Genomic DNA, 15,407 nt, shown 5'->3' with positions numbered 1-15,407 from the left:
ACAGAAAAAAAGTTTGCTAATATGATTCTTAACAGTGCATTGCTGAATATGTGAATCCTGTATTATTGAGACCCTCTATTCACAGATTTTATTTGTGCAGATTTTATAGTTTTTGTTTCATTGTTTTATACATTTTCTCTTTTTCTTTTCTATTTTGTAAATTTTCTAGTTATCTGTTTTATTGATTTTGCAAGCTATATAAACAAATTTTCAATTATTTTTTATTGAGTTTGCAATTTATATAAACATTTATTCCTAAATGCCTTAATTGTTCACTTCATATTTCCAGATGTAGAAATATAGATGTAGAAACATGTTCTTTTCTTATTATTCTTGATTGATGCTGCTGTAAGTGTGTGTGTGTGTGGGGGGGGGTTATGTGTTTGGCTTCTCTAATAATGCTGGCTTAATGGAGGTGGGTGGGGGATGAATTGAATTGAATGATGCAATTGTGTTTATTTATGTATGCATGCATGTGAAAGCATGTGTATACATGGATGTTGTTGTAGGAAGTTTTTAATGTGGACCCCAGGAAGAGTAGCTGTTGCCTTGCGTAACAGCCAATGGGGATCTAAATGAACATAAACATAAACATACTGTATATACATTTAGAATGTGGTGCCCTGTTGAGTCGTATTCCTTGTTTGTGCAAACAGTACAATGTGATTTCACTTTCAATGCCCATCCATGTTCACTTTTGGTTTCTCTTTCCTCGCAGAGCCGTCAACTAGCAGAGCGTCTCTGAACACGCTGCCTCGGGCCCTCCTTGAACCGCTCTCACCTCAGCTTCACCGCTCCGTCGGCTTCTTCCAGCCCGCCACCTCCTCGGCCCCGGGGCCCCTCTCCGCGGGTTTCTCCCTGGCCAAGGAGATTAAGGACAACCTTTCGCAACGCGACGACGACAACGCCTCCGCCACTAGTGGTTTTTCCTCCCGCGCCTCTGACAAAGGTGCGCCGGATGAGAATCTCTTTGCATGAATCGAGATTGTGTGAATTCAGGGCTGCAACTATTAACGTCCACTTTTCAGCTACTTCATTTCCCACAATCCCGCTGGTCGGCCACCGTGCTGGATGACAGCTATCCGGCGCCGAAACACCCACTGGAGACGCTCAAACGAACAAGTCATGGCGGCCACGGGTGGAGGGAAAATCAGAAGCCGGAGATATCACATTGCCTCTAAACCTTACGCCAAAAGTAAACAGGTAAATTCAAAAGTAAGCCCAGGTTTGGAAAAACGCGCGTCGAGTAGACGGAGGCGGCCATGGTGCCGTTGGTTTTCCGAGTCTTTATGTTGTTTTGTTCCGAGACATTTTGTGGCCTGCTCTTAGCGCTCGTGGCCTCCACGCGCTTGCTAACGCGTCCGGGAAATGCTAGCGAGCTCTTAGCATGGTAAGCTAACGTTAATTGGCCTCGGTCGGACTGACTTGGACGATATTGACAGGTTGGAGAACAAGGCACTCGTTCAGTTAGTCGCTTTTAATCGGCAACTTTTTAGGTCGATAAAACGACGCGACGACAAATAACGACAGATAAGCAAGTTGTTAGCTGCCGGTCAAATTTGAAGACTGCGAGGAAGTGGGATAATAAATGTTGGCTGAACCAGCTAACTAGCCTAGCATTAGCTAACAACGCATTGTTAATCGCTGGTCCCCAACTTTGTTATTAACGTTGTGATTTTAGATGTAATCTCGCGAATCAAAACTATAGTTACTCGTTTTATATCGGGGTTAATAGTCACATCCCGCAACTGTTTGGGTATTGTCACGGGCAAGATGAATGTTAGCTTAGCTGACGATAGCTAAATCTCTGCTTACTGGATGGCGTAGGTAGCTTTGGCTGATTGGGAACCCACATGGTTGATTGAGTGGTTTTACCTGTCGCCTGTAAGGAGATTAATTTTGATTTTGAAATCACTATAAGCGCATAAATAGGTGTCTTAAAGGTTGGTAAAATGTCGCCAGCCTTATTATTCCGTCGTCAAAGATCCTACGCTATATGAAATTGTGAAACGGGTATTGAGACTGCCGGTCAGTCACAAGTTAATAAAAAAAACCTAGCCGCCCTACACGCTGACTTGAACACTGAACTGAACTATCAACCCTAAACATAGTGCTAATGAGTTCCCTTTAAGACAGTATTAGGAAAAAGAGAAAGTCGGGATATATTCCTAGCTTAAATGGGCAGTTCACCTCAACATCAACAATATGTAGTTTTCTTTTTACCTGTAGTGCTATTTATCCAGCGAGATCATTTTGGTGTGAGTTGCCGAGTTTGGGAGATATCGACCGTAAAGATAGCACTCAACTTGTGTTGCTCAAAGCACCAAAAAAAATTTTTTTAAACTGAACGGCTATAAGAAATCATGAACCGGTTACTCAAGATAATCCACAGGCTTTGTTGTGAGAATTTTCATGTAGGTGTAGTTCGGTCTAAGAAAATAGTTCCTACATGAAACTGCTCCCAAAAGGTCTGGATTATCTCGAGTAACCGGGTCAACTGCATCAATGACATATATTGGTAGAGGTCAGCGGTCGATATTGGTAAATTGTCATAATTTTACCATCACGTCTCAAATATTGAAATATGACAAGCCTCACTTCTCAGTCACACTGAAAGCCTAGTATGTAGTGGCAATTAAAACATTTTAAATGGCACATCACACTGTTTAACTAACACTCTGGCCCTATTCATAAACATGCATTAGCTGTTAACTCAGGTCAAGTATTGAGAATAAAGTAATAACAACTAGGCAGGAGTAAACAGTGATGCACTCACTCCAGAGCTCAGAAGTGTAGTAAGCGACCAGACGTTGAACTGACAAACTCTAACTTGCTGTGTTTTGTGCAATTGCAAATTACAGCTGGATATCTCCCTTAATTTGAGCCCCCTTCTTGTTGGAGGGAATGCCTGGCCAGCATTGACAGAGGGTGTGAGGTCAGAATATTTAGATGCTTTGATCTCCAGCAAGTGATTCTTGTTAAACTGTCTGTCTTTAATTGCAGTTTATGGTTTTGCTTATTTGCAAGCTGAACTAAACAAAACGTTTTTGCCCTGAACTTTTTCCTGTAGGTTTTGAAGTTTTTTTTTCCTTCTCATTGCCATTTCAAAACAGCTCTATTTACGTCCACAAACACATTATTTTCTGCCTGGGGGGGGGGTCTTTTTCATTCTTCTAACCTCACATGTATAACTAAAATTCAGGTTTTCCTGTCTCAAGAGCTATTTGTTTTCTCCCCATAGTTTGCAGCCATTTTATTGGTCAAAAGATTTTACCCCATTTGACCAATGAAATCCTTGAAAAGCTAAATGCACTGGTCATTTGCAAAACATTGACATGCTAAATCAAACTTGCGCTTCGGTTTCAACACAACTTGGAATACCTGCTGGAAGGACACATGCATGCATGGTAGGGTTAGGCGATATGTCAAAAATCTTCCTCCCGGCCACTGTCAGCCCAACAATCGGCGATTGCCAGTATATCAATTGCCCAAGCTAAAATGCTGCAACCATAAATCCCTCTTATCACAACAGCCTATGCTATTCTGAGTCGACCTCCACTGGGGAAAAAAATCAGTGTATTTAAATCTGGATTGTAACAGTCGTTCAGCAATGTTTATGTGCTGGTACTTGTCTGGTGAAAGGTTTTTTGTGAATTTTGAAGTGCAGTCAGGTAGGCTTGGGTGATTGGATGAATATATTGGCGATTGGCAGAGTCCAATCGATGGTTGGTTTTTTTTCGGGGGGGTGGAGTTGTTTTCTTGATTTTTGTCCTTTGCTCAAGCGCAATTCAAAAGCGTGTGTGAATAGGAACTGGTAGTTGGAGTTGGGTCATATGCACGTTCTTGTTGCGGTGATTTCCTACAAGTCTTTTGCAAAACAGGGCAGTGACTGCAGTGACTAATTGACAGTTAAGCCCTCTTCAGTGGTTGCTGTCCGATCAGTTGGTGCTGAAAAGCAACGTCAATTCATAAATCATTTCAGAACTAGACCAGAAACTGTATGTGCAGTTGTGCAACTGATCATTTAATAGCATAGTTATCCCCACCTGTTTGTTCATTTGGAGGCTGCAAGCGGAGGCCCCCCCCCCCAAAAAAAAAACAAAAACATGTTGGACAGCTGTTCAGCCAGTCTAACAGCATATTACTTAGCAAAGATTTCAAGATGATTTATTTTGTTCAGTTGAAGAAGAGAAGCCTATATGGTGTAATGTTTCAGTAAGATTAGATTATCGCATTAATGCTCATGCAAATTATACAGTAAGATTAGATTTTCGCATTAACGCTCATGCAAAAAATAATGCTCATGTATTAGAATCTTTAGCCGGCACTACTCATTTGCAAAGACGGTAAATTACTTCATTTAGGTTCTTCGGCTTGCTGGTTGTGTCGGGTTTAAAGCAAAATAATCTGAAATAGGGGATTTTGTATTCTTTTTTGCAACGAGCTCTTCCATGGTTGCATTCGCTGAAAATGGCCAGGGGTGGGCAGACATGGCTGGTAGGAACATTTTGACATATTGCCTAACCCTACAGTCAGGTTGAAATTTGCGCTGGCTAACTGGTAACAGATAACTAGAAGGCAAGGGGTGCACATGGCTCTTATCAGAGGGAAAAAGCTGCCTGGGCCAGACATTGTGCGTTGGATGTGGTGCACCAGCTAGCTTGCTTCTCTTCCACTCCCACCTCTTGCTACCTTTGCCCTGTAAGATTGCAGCAATATAAGTGACAACATTGTGTTGCCTTGATGTGGTGGGAAAACGTTTGTGTAGTTACTGGGCTAGTCAGTAACCCAAGGGAATATGATTAAGTCCAAAGCCTCCCGGTCATTCCTATACTGTTTTAGCTTCAAGTCTACAGCTAAAGACAGTGGGGAAATTCTAGTCACCTGGGTAGGGCAGCAAGTGGGTAAATTAACTATTTTTGTTAGCAAGTTACTGCAATTCCCAAGTATTAAAGAAGTACCTTCCAAAGACTTAAATTGCTGAACATGATGTTATTAGCATATCCTCTGTCCAAACCAGTTTCACATTACAAAATACACACATTCAAAGTGTACAATACCAGGCTCATCCCCTCTTAAAGGAATGTAGCCGATCTCAGTTCAGTGGAGATGGGCAACACTTCTTCAGTGACTTTACAGAGGCAAATACTGCCTGACCCAATTTCTGCCTTGAATGAGCTTGAGTAAGGCTCTGTACTTGGGAGTAAGAATTGTTTTTCATTGCAAATGAGGATCACTAAGATTATAAAGAAATTGGAATCAAACATAAATGGACAAAATACTGATGCATCAAAATAAAAATTCTTAGGTTGATATTAATAGTGGGGAAAAAACGTGACAACTTGAAGCAAAAAGTGGAAGGACCTAGGGTTGGGACGATACTGGATCGAATCCAGATCATTCGATACAGTCTTCACGGTTCGAGATGCTCCCCATTTCACGAGATCACGTGTTATTAACACTAGAGCGACCGGGATTTCACTCCTACCTAAAATGACCATGGGCAGTCAAAATGACCGCTGGGTTTTTCAACTATATTCTGTCAAGATAAATAGCCAATTGAGATATTAATGCATTGCATACGTTAGTATGTCTGTTAGGAAACGACTGACACCAAAATTAACATTTTAACAACTTTAATACTTTAGTGATTTCAGGAGGCAGCCTGGAATCCGTCGCAGCTGGGACGCGAACCTGGGTCGCTTGCACTCAACTGCACTAACCAGTCAACTAAAGGGTCCGACCCGTTAGCCAGCAGGCTAGCGAGTCTACACATGCGTGATCGTTACAATACTATTTTTCAAACAATTTAAAATTGCCGCTGTCCAATGCCTGTAAATACTGCAACGCCTCGGTGGTAGTCATGGTGCGTCTGAAACGGCGGCTGTACCCAGACATGTTGGAAATAATACCTGAAAAGCAAAACAGAAGACACGTATTACTAATCTAACAAGTCTAACAAGGCCAATAAAATGTGAAACATAAAAAAGGAAATGACGCGAACAATACATCATAAATAGTGACATGACGTGCACGATGACGTGCAGATTACATTTGGTCATTTTGACCACTCATGGTCATTTTAGGTAGATCTTATTGTAACTTTTTTTTTTCATGTAATTGAGCTAAAACTAATTTTAATGCAAATATATGCAATTTTAGGAGCATTCAGGGAGCGGCAGGTCTTATCTTTTTTTTCTTTTCACAAAGTTATTAAACTTTGAAAATCCAAAACGGTCAAAATGACCGCCTTGGTCATTCTAGTAGTTTTTAAAGTTTTAAAGTAAAGCAAACAGTGTTACACAACAAGAAAAGATGGCACAACATTTTGTTAGAATGTTTGCACTTGCATTACGATTGAATACGTGCCTTGATAAAGCCAAAATGTTGGGCCCAGTTCTTAAAATAAATGTAAAATAGAGAACTTCAATGGTGATTTGTCTCTTGCTTACCAAAGCATCCACTGTATCATATTGAATCGAAACCGTGAGCCCTGAATCGTGAGACGTATCAAACCGTGAGATTTATGAATCGTCCCACCCCTAGAAGGTCCAGAGAGCCGCAATGAAATAAAAACATAATCGTGTCAACAGTGCAATTAAGCATAATAGTAAACACATTTGTTTGCAAATAATAACCAGCCAGGATTTTCAGCTGTGTTACTCTATTGCATGATAATAAGAATACGTTTTTTGCCAGATAACAAAAGATACTTGATACTTTTGGTTCATCCCTGTTGACCTGTACTTACCAAATCAAAAGACTGCATCTAGTGAAGATGAGGTTGTTCCTGTTCTATGCAGAATCCCTGCAATCAAGTGGCACATTAGAGAAAATCTTTCATGCCCTCACCCTTTTTTTCCATCCAGGAGGCTGAGGTGAGGAGGCTTTTCAAAAAACAAAATAAAAGGAAAGCAAGCAGATCAGCTCTCCCCAGCTATGCTTAGCCACTGTGCGAATCAACTGTTGGGCTACTTGATATGCTGGGAAACTGAACTGTACATATCATATATACTCACTATACATATTATCACATTCATGTGTTTTCTTTTTGTGTGTGTTGTAATGGTTTATCGTGCTGCTTGTTTTTGTCGTCCCTTTTTACACTGGAACTGAGCTACCATGCTGTACCAAAACAATTACCACCAACATTGTTGCATGGTAATAATAAAGTATAAATCTATCTTGTCCTTCACCTTAGCATTTGATTTTTCATTTCATTTTATTTCCCCCCTCCGCTCTTTGCTCATGGTGAATCAAGTTCACAGCAGTATCATTCATAATGTAGACACTACAAAAGACATCTATTAACTAGTTTACATTCCTCTCTGCGCCTGCCCCCTCCCCACCTCTCTTTCCTCTCCTCTACACCTCAGCAGCAACCAGGGCTGATTAGTCGAGTGACGGACACCGTGAAGAGCATCGTTCCTTCCTGGTTACATAAATACTTCAATAATGGGCAACCCATCCAAGAGGAAGGGGTCGTGCAGGATGCAGAGCAAAACAGCAAACCCTGCCCCCCTCCTCCCCCTAACGGCAGTGAGGAGGGACCTCCTCCTATTGACGGACGAGATTCCCCAGAGCCCAGAACCAGTAACACAGGTGAGAGATCCAGTCAGTCTGTCAGGCCGCGACGGATACGCAACATGGAAGAGAAAAAACCTTGCATTAGAATTGTGTTTGAAAGGCGCCAAGCCCTAGCTGGGTTTTGCACAAGCAATGTATCGCGTTACTTCCTTGTCCACTTGATAATTCCAGAGATGGACATACTCAGATTTTTAAAAAAATCATTTAAAAAACAAAATGATTCTTAACAGTGCATTGCTAAATATGTGAATACTGTAGCATTGAGACCCTCTATTCATACTTTTATTTGTGTAGATTTTATATAGTTTTTGTTTTGTTATATACATATTCTCTTTTGTGAAAATTTTGTATTTTGCAAATTTTCTACTTAGTTTTTATTGATTTTGCAATTTATATAAACACTTATTCCTAAATGCCGTAATTGTTCACTTCATATTTCCGGACGTAGAGATACTTAGATGTTCTTTTATTATTCTTGGATGCTGTATATACATTTAGAATTTTGTGCCCTGTTGAGTCATATTCCTTGTTTGTGCAAACAGTACAATTTGGTTTGACTTTCAATGGCCATCCATCTCAGCCAACATGTTCACCTTTGGTTTCTCTTTCCTCGCAGAGCCGTCAACTAGCAGAGTGTCTCTGAACTTTCAGGAGAACGCGCTGCCTCGACCCCCCTTGAACCGCTCTCACCTCAACTTCACCCCTCTGGATGCCTCCTCCTCAGTCCTAGGAGGCTCTGTCAGCTTCTTCTCCCAGCCCTCCACATCCTCAGCCCCGGGACCCTTCTCCACAGGCTTCTCCCTGGTCAAGGAGATTAAGGACAACCTTTCGCAACACGAAGACGACAACATCTCCACCACCAGTGGCTTTTCCTCCCGCGCCTCTGACAAAGGTGCGTGGGAGGTGAATTTCTTTGCATAAATTGAGATCGTGTGAATTAGGTCTACAACTATAGATTGATTTTCATTATCAATTAATTATTTCATTGATAAATTGTCAAAAATAATGACAAGTGCCCATCACAAGTTTCCAGCGAAAGTTATGCCTTAAAACAATTGACTTTCTGTCCAGAAGCCAAAAGTCCCTTTCGTACTCAACTTGTAATGATGAGTCTGAGAGGGGCAAGCATTTGTCAAGCTGTAAACGGCAAATGTTTGATAGTGTTACTTGACAAATGTCTAAAAGGATTAATTGATTATATGTATGGTCGGTTAATTTTTTTTGTTTGTCAAATAATCAATCAGCTAATCTTTTCAGCACAAGTATGTATAGGGTGTGCATCTTGAAAGGAAAGGGCGGACTGTTTAATAAGCATATCAATGAACTCAATTCTCCCTGTTTAAGCCAATTTCTTTTCTTTTTTCTATGCAGACGTGCCCACCTCTAAAACAGCCTCAATACCCCAGCTCTGGTCCCCAGAGACTGACAGAACCATGACTGGACCCCAGTCTGCCCAGTCCAGTTTGAAAAAGCCTGCATTTAATCTGTCTGTCTTTGGAACTTCAGCAAATGTAAGTGTTTAATTGTCTGTCACTGATTTGTTGAGTACCAACAGTTTATAGCTGGTCAAGAAGATTGTTTTCCTTAAAACCAGCCATAGGTAACAGACCTTAAATTTGCATTTGCAAGTTTTCAGTTTTTCAAAGGTTAACTCAAATTTGTAGTTTTAAGTTGCCATTATTAAAGGAGACCTTTCCTTGTGTGCTCATTCAATCAGCTGGCACGCTTTCTCCTGGCTTGATATTACAAAATGCCCTCAAACTGCAGCTTGGCCCTAATTTTGTCTTTGAGGCTGCCACTGATAACTAGTACACTACAAAGTTATTCCAGCTTGACATTCGAAGGCTGTGTTGAGGTTGACAGTTTCCTCTCTTTGTTCTCTAGTCAACATTAAACAGCCAGTTGGGGGATTCTCCCTACTACCCTGGGAAGACAACTTACGGTGGGGCATCTGCAACCAAGAGCTATCGCTCACGCCCCAGTACACCTTACCAGGTTAGACCTCACATGCCTCAGTGTATCACTTAACACTCACATAGGATACTGATTTGGAGGTGTGAATATTGATTGTATAACGGCTTGCAAGACAGATTAATTGACTCACTGAATTATCCATAGGCTCCAGTGAGAAGGCAGATCAAGGCCAAGCCAGCTGGTGCTCAGCCTTGCGGTGTGACCAGTGCCACAGCCAGGCGCATCCTACAGTCCCTGGAGCGCATGTCGAGCCCTTTGGCGGTGAGTAAGCGCATACACAGCCACCGTTTTATTGCATTTTGTTTTGCAAGTGTTTTTGTGAAGCCATGCTCTTAAGGTATTGTGGTTGAAAAGATATCTTTCAGGCAGTCTGAATAGATTTGTATGATGCAGTAACTTGGAATGTTCCCTACTGGTGAAAGATTTATAACCTGCTCTGATGGTCCCAAAATGATCTGATTCATTTTTGGAGGTAATTGGGTCGAGGTCACAAAAAAAGGTCACAATCATCTTTCAGCTAAAACTTCAGCCGCTTCTTTTCACCTGACATTGAGGAGTTTCACCAGGGGGACATAGCATGTGGGAGGATCACACTATTCCCTCTCAGTTCCTCCTCCCCTCCGAACAGGCGCCCCGACCGACCAGTGGAGGCGCTAGTGCAGCATCTAGAACACATATTTAACAGCTGGCTTCCCACCTGCAGACACAGCCAGTTGTGTCTGTAGGGATGCCCGACCAAGCCGGAGGTAACATGGGAATTGAACTGGCGATCCCCGTGTTGGTAGGCAGCGTAATAGACCGTCACGCCACCTGGATGCCCCGGCAGCACTAGTTTTGACAAGATTTTTTTTCTCTCAGCAGGATGCCAAGAGAATCCCATCTGCAGCATCCTCCCCCATGTCAGTGGTAAGTCTTGTCATTGTCATAAGACAGTAATTTGTATCTCATTTGTTGGCACTTTCATTCTTTTTGTGTATGAAAATCTACCAGACAGAAAGGAACTAAAGTCTCATTAACAGGGAATGAAAAGTACTGAATTTAAAACCTTAATCCCAAAGAAAAAATAAACCCTCTGAAAAAACTTTTAAAAATGAGTGCTTTATTCTGCTAGGCCAAATAGGACATTTTATTCAACTTGTCATTTCTGTATCCTTTCAGTCAATGGATGGCACAAATTTAGACTTTGCACATCCCCTGTCCAAAAAGAAACGGGTAAGTATTTGTTCATAAAACACTAGCAACATTCATTGCTGTTCCCTTCCTCTTTCCAAGTTCACTTAAAATCTGTTTTTTAGCTGTTTAAGGTATATCAGGGTACATCTGGGTCACATGTCACTGAATGTTCCATTAAGTGCATATACAGAACAGATATAGTTGTTCACTTTTTGCAGCAAACACATCGCAAGCTTAACAGAAACCTTTACTTGTGTGAACAGGGATGCCATTCTAGAAACCAAGCAGCATTTGTCTTCCTGTCACTTCCTGCCCTTCTAATTGTTGGACTCCTTAAAGGTAGAACAAGTAGGATTTGTCAGTTGCGGTTTGTAAACACAACATTCAAAGTTGGCCCCTCCTCCCCCGGCTCAACGACACCAGAAGCGCATTCCCCCTGACCACATTTGCCAGAACACATCCCAGTGTACAGGTCAACTCCGCGTTGCTCTTTATTATGATCCTCTCCTTCGGTGCTCACCAGCAGGTAAAAGCAACCCCAGATTTACTCTCGTTTTGGAACAAACTTTGTCCACTTGGCGTTTCGCATCACTATATATGCATATTTTCAGCACTCTGTCCGCCGTTGTCATAGATTCCTTTTGGATGCCTGCTTACGATCTTGATCTGGCACCTAGTCACTACGTTTTTGTAGAGTCCTGCTGCCCAAAGGTTAACATTCAGAAACATTCCGTACACAGCAAAATAAGAAAATACAAGCAGAGGACCGTTGTCATAGCTTCCTCTTGGATGCATGCTTACGAGTCCCGCTACCCAAAGGTTAATGCCCAGAAACATCCTGTACACAGCAAACTTAAGAAAATGCAGGCAGAGGACAGGGTCTTTGCGGATACAGACACCGCCACACACATCCAATGAGCCATAAGTGATGATCGAGAGGGATTATTTTTGTATGAGTCTACATTGATTTTTAGGAAAATACTACTTGTTCTATCTTTAACACTAATGATAATAATAATAACTTTATTTATATACACTTTTCTAAAACAATGTTACAAAGTGCTTTACAAAGAAATAAAACTAGACAAGGCAATAAGACCAAATAAGTATAAAAGTAAAAACGGTACAAATAAATAAAAACAAATATCAAATATTTGTAAAAGCGAGATTTAAAAGAAGCTAGAGACTTGGTTTGTCTTGGTTCGACAGGAAGAGAGTTTCATAGTGTGGGGGCTCCTTAACAGCAAAAGCCCGATCACACTTCGTGACAAACCGAGACCTTGGAATAACTAGCAGGGCTCCATCTGCGGATCTTAATGGTCGAGAGGGCATATACCAGGTCAATAAGTCACAAATGTATGTAAGAGCAAGACTGTTTAAGGTCTTAGCCCCCCCCCATTCCATTGTCCAAGCCGCTTATCCCAATCGGGGTTGCGGGATGCTGGAGCATATCCCAGCAGTCGGGCAGCAGGCGGGGAGACATCCTGGACAGGCCGCCAGGCCATCACAGGGCCGACACATTCACACCAAGGGACAATTTAGTATGGCCAATTCGCCTGACCTACATGTCTTTGGAGTGTGGGAGGAAACAAAATATATATTGAATGTAGCCTTTAACAGTACTGGATTCATAGCAGTGATATGATTCACAGAAACTTGATTGGTTTTACGAACAGGAACCTGTCTCATGAACCAGTCTTCACTGAACCTGCAGGATAACTTTTCCTTACGCTCAGACTGTGAGGCTTTTGGCTTTTCCTCATAGATCTATAGCACTCAGCCCTAATGGATAGTTCTCCTGTTGAATCCTTGTTTGAAACTGAGATTGACAATGACGTTAGGAAAATTGCAACAGTAACTGACACATAGAAACATAACATTAGCAGTAACTTATCACTACGCTAGCATTGGCTAGGAAAAAAACATAATCCAGACGTGTAATTGTCTTAAATGTGAGCAATTAAATTTTAAAATAAATTCAAAATATAACGGAGCCATTGTAGGGAGGCAAGCACAGGAGTGATATGGTCACGCCTCTTTGTCCCGGTAATGAGCCGAGCAGTGGCGTTTTGTACCAACTGCTGACGGTGGAGGGAGCCCTTGCTGATACCAGAGTAAGATGCGTTAAAATAGTCAAGCTGAGAATAGATAAAAGCATGTGCAACTTTTTGCAGATTGGCAACTGATAAAATTGACCTAATTTTGGACATTAGCTTGAGCTGAAGAAAGCATGGCTGAACAACATGTTTGATTTCATTATCAGAACCGAGGTTAACATTGAATATTATCCCAAGATTCCTACCGGCGTGCTTAACACTAGAATGACCGGGATTTCACTCCTACCTGAAATGACCATGGGCAGTCAACATGACTGCCGGTTTATAAACTCTATTCTGTCAGGATAAATACCCAATTGAGATATTAATGTATTGCATATGTTAGTATGTCTGTTAGAAAACGACTGACATCAAAACTAACATTTTAACAGCTATAATACTATTTTTAAATGATTTAAACTTCATAATTTTTTCTTTTGTGCCATTGGTCTTAAACGCAATGCATCATCAGTACGTGAATGAGAGGGGGAACAGTGGAATGGTGAGGATGCAAGGAGTAGAGGTGATGAAGTCGTATGAGTTTAAATACTTGGGGTCAAGTGTCCAAAGTAACGGGGAGTGCAGAAGAGAGGTGAAGAAGAGCATGCAGGCAGGGTGGAGTGGGTGGAGAAGGGTGTCAGGAATGATTTGCGACTGTCCGGTGTGTCTCCCCGCCTGCCAACCAATGACTGCTGGGATAGGCTCTCAGGGTCGCATCCCGTGACCCTGAGAGCAGGATAAACGGTTTGGATAATGGATGGATGGATGGGTACCAGCAAGAGATAAAGGGAAGCTTTCCAAGATGGTTGTGAGACCAGCTGTGTTATATGGTTTGGAGACTGGTACTGACGAAAAGACAGGAGGCGGAGCTGGAGGTGGAGTTGGCAGAGTTGAAGTTGCTAAGATTTTCATTGGGAGTGACAAAGAAGGACAGGATTAGGAACGAGTATATTAGAGGGACAGCTCAGGTTGGACGGTTTGGAGACAAAGCCAGAGAGGCAAGATTGAGATGGTTTGTACATGTGTGGAGGGGAGATGCTGGGTATCTTTGGAGAAGGATGCTGAATATGAGAACCGAGGTTAGCATCAAATATTACCCCAAGATTTCTAGCAGCCTGCTTAAGACTACCCGACAGACCACCATGATTAGTAACAAAAGGGCTGATGGAATTTTCGGGACCGAACAGAATGACCTCAGATTTATGATCATTAAATTTGAGAAAATTTTTGGACATCCCAGGATTTAATGTCAGAGGCAAGTTGTGAGATTTGCAAGGGCACTAGGATCTGTGGGTTTTAGTGGCATGTATTACAAGTGTCATCAGCATAAAAATGGTAAAACGCATGGTGATTTTGAATGACCTGGCCAAGGGGCAGCGTGTATATAGAAAAGAAAAGGGGACCAAGAACTGAGCCTCGAGGGGGCACCACAACTTAGCTTCCTCAATTGAGGAAGTAGAGTTACCAGAACAACAGAAAAAGTTCTGTTGGTGAGGTAAGAGTGTAATAAACTTAAGAGCTGAGTCCTTGATGCCAACCCACATCTCTAAATGATGTAAGAGGATGTTGTGATCGACTTTGTCAAAGGCAGCACTTAAGCCTAAAAGAACTAAAATCGAGCAGTCACCTCTGTCAGCAGTCAGTCATTAGTGACCTTAACTAGAACTGTCTTGGCACTATGAAGTGCTCTAAAAACAAGACTGGAAACTTAAAATCACTGTTCATAAAAGAAATCAGTTGGGATGAAATTACTCTCCCCAATTACTCACTCACTAGTCAGCAAGATCCTCAGCTAGGGCAGAGCTGTTCTCTGCTTTGTGGGTCTGTGTGCATGCGTTTTGTTGTGTAGTCTGTTGTAAAGTTTTGCCAGCTCTGGGCTGGACGAGTCCTTGTAAGAACTGTCGTTCTCCGCTTTGTGGGTCTGTGTGCATGCGTTTTGTTGTGTAGTCTGTTGTAAAGTTTTGCCAGCTCTGGGCTGGACGAGTCCTTGTAAGAACTGTCCTGTTGACAGGACCAGCTGTGACAGCTGCTCTCGAGTCACCAGCAATAGCCTGCCAAGGGCTTCAAAATACAGCTACCCACAACCTAAAATTGCCTTTCAATTCTGATGTTACGTATTAATATGTTGCTATTACGTTGACATTTTCTGCTATGGGATTGTTTATTATCTCCGCCAGGCATTAACCTGGAGGAGATATTGCGTTTGGTTGTGTTTGTGTGTTTATCTTTGTATCTGTCTGCAGCTAATCTCACATGCTACTGGGCCTATCAGCCTAATATTTTCCTTGCACAGTTATGATTGTATGATCAAGAACCTCTCCTGGTTGCAGCGATTTAAAACTGAAAAACATTTGTTCTCAGTACCGCCGCACCCTCTCTTCATTTACTTTTTAGCTCGCTCGATCAATGCTGCTCTCTGTCGCTGTCTGATCTGAGTCAACCATACATGTGAGTCAGCATGCAGTTGACTCAGATCTGGCAGTGATACATGATCAAAAGTTTTGAAAGAATTTTGATGATCCAAAAAAATTCAAAATGTATAAAGGAACAACTTCCTCTAGGTTGCAGTCAAAACGG

At 41.9% G+C, this 15,407-nt stretch overlaps 1 protein-coding gene across 3 annotated transcripts in view; it reads left to right on the top strand.

Moving 5' to 3' along the window:
• Positions 1-1,110: 1,110 nt before the first annotated feature.
• Positions 1,111-15,407, top strand: part of nup153 (nucleoporin 153) — a 28,547-nt gene continuing 14,250 nt past the window's right edge. For 2 of the 3 annotated variants that reach the window (XM_056298105.1, XM_056298104.1), the window contains exons 1-8: positions 1,111-1,203; positions 7,377-7,602; positions 8,204-8,479; positions 8,959-9,098; positions 9,472-9,582; positions 9,706-9,822; positions 10,423-10,467; positions 10,720-10,773. In XM_056298105.1, coding sequence (XP_056154080.1) covers positions 1,126-1,203; positions 7,377-7,602; positions 8,204-8,479; positions 8,959-9,098; positions 9,472-9,582; positions 9,706-9,822; positions 10,423-10,467; positions 10,720-10,773 — 1,047 coding nt within the window. In that variant the 5' untranslated portion in view covers positions 1,111-1,125. The remainder of the gene's footprint in view (positions 1,204-7,376; positions 7,603-8,203; positions 8,480-8,958; positions 9,099-9,471; positions 9,583-9,705; positions 9,823-10,422; positions 10,468-10,719; positions 10,774-15,407) is intronic. The other variant, XM_056298103.1, reaches the window with a different exon arrangement.

This window comes from Lampris incognitus, chromosome 18, assembly GCF_029633865.1.
Source record: "Lampris incognitus isolate fLamInc1 chromosome 18, fLamInc1.hap2, whole genome shotgun sequence".
Classification (NCBI taxonomy): Eukaryota; Metazoa; Chordata; class Actinopteri; order Lampriformes; family Lampridae; genus Lampris; species Lampris incognitus.
This window is presented reverse-complemented; position numbering and strand designations above follow the sequence as displayed.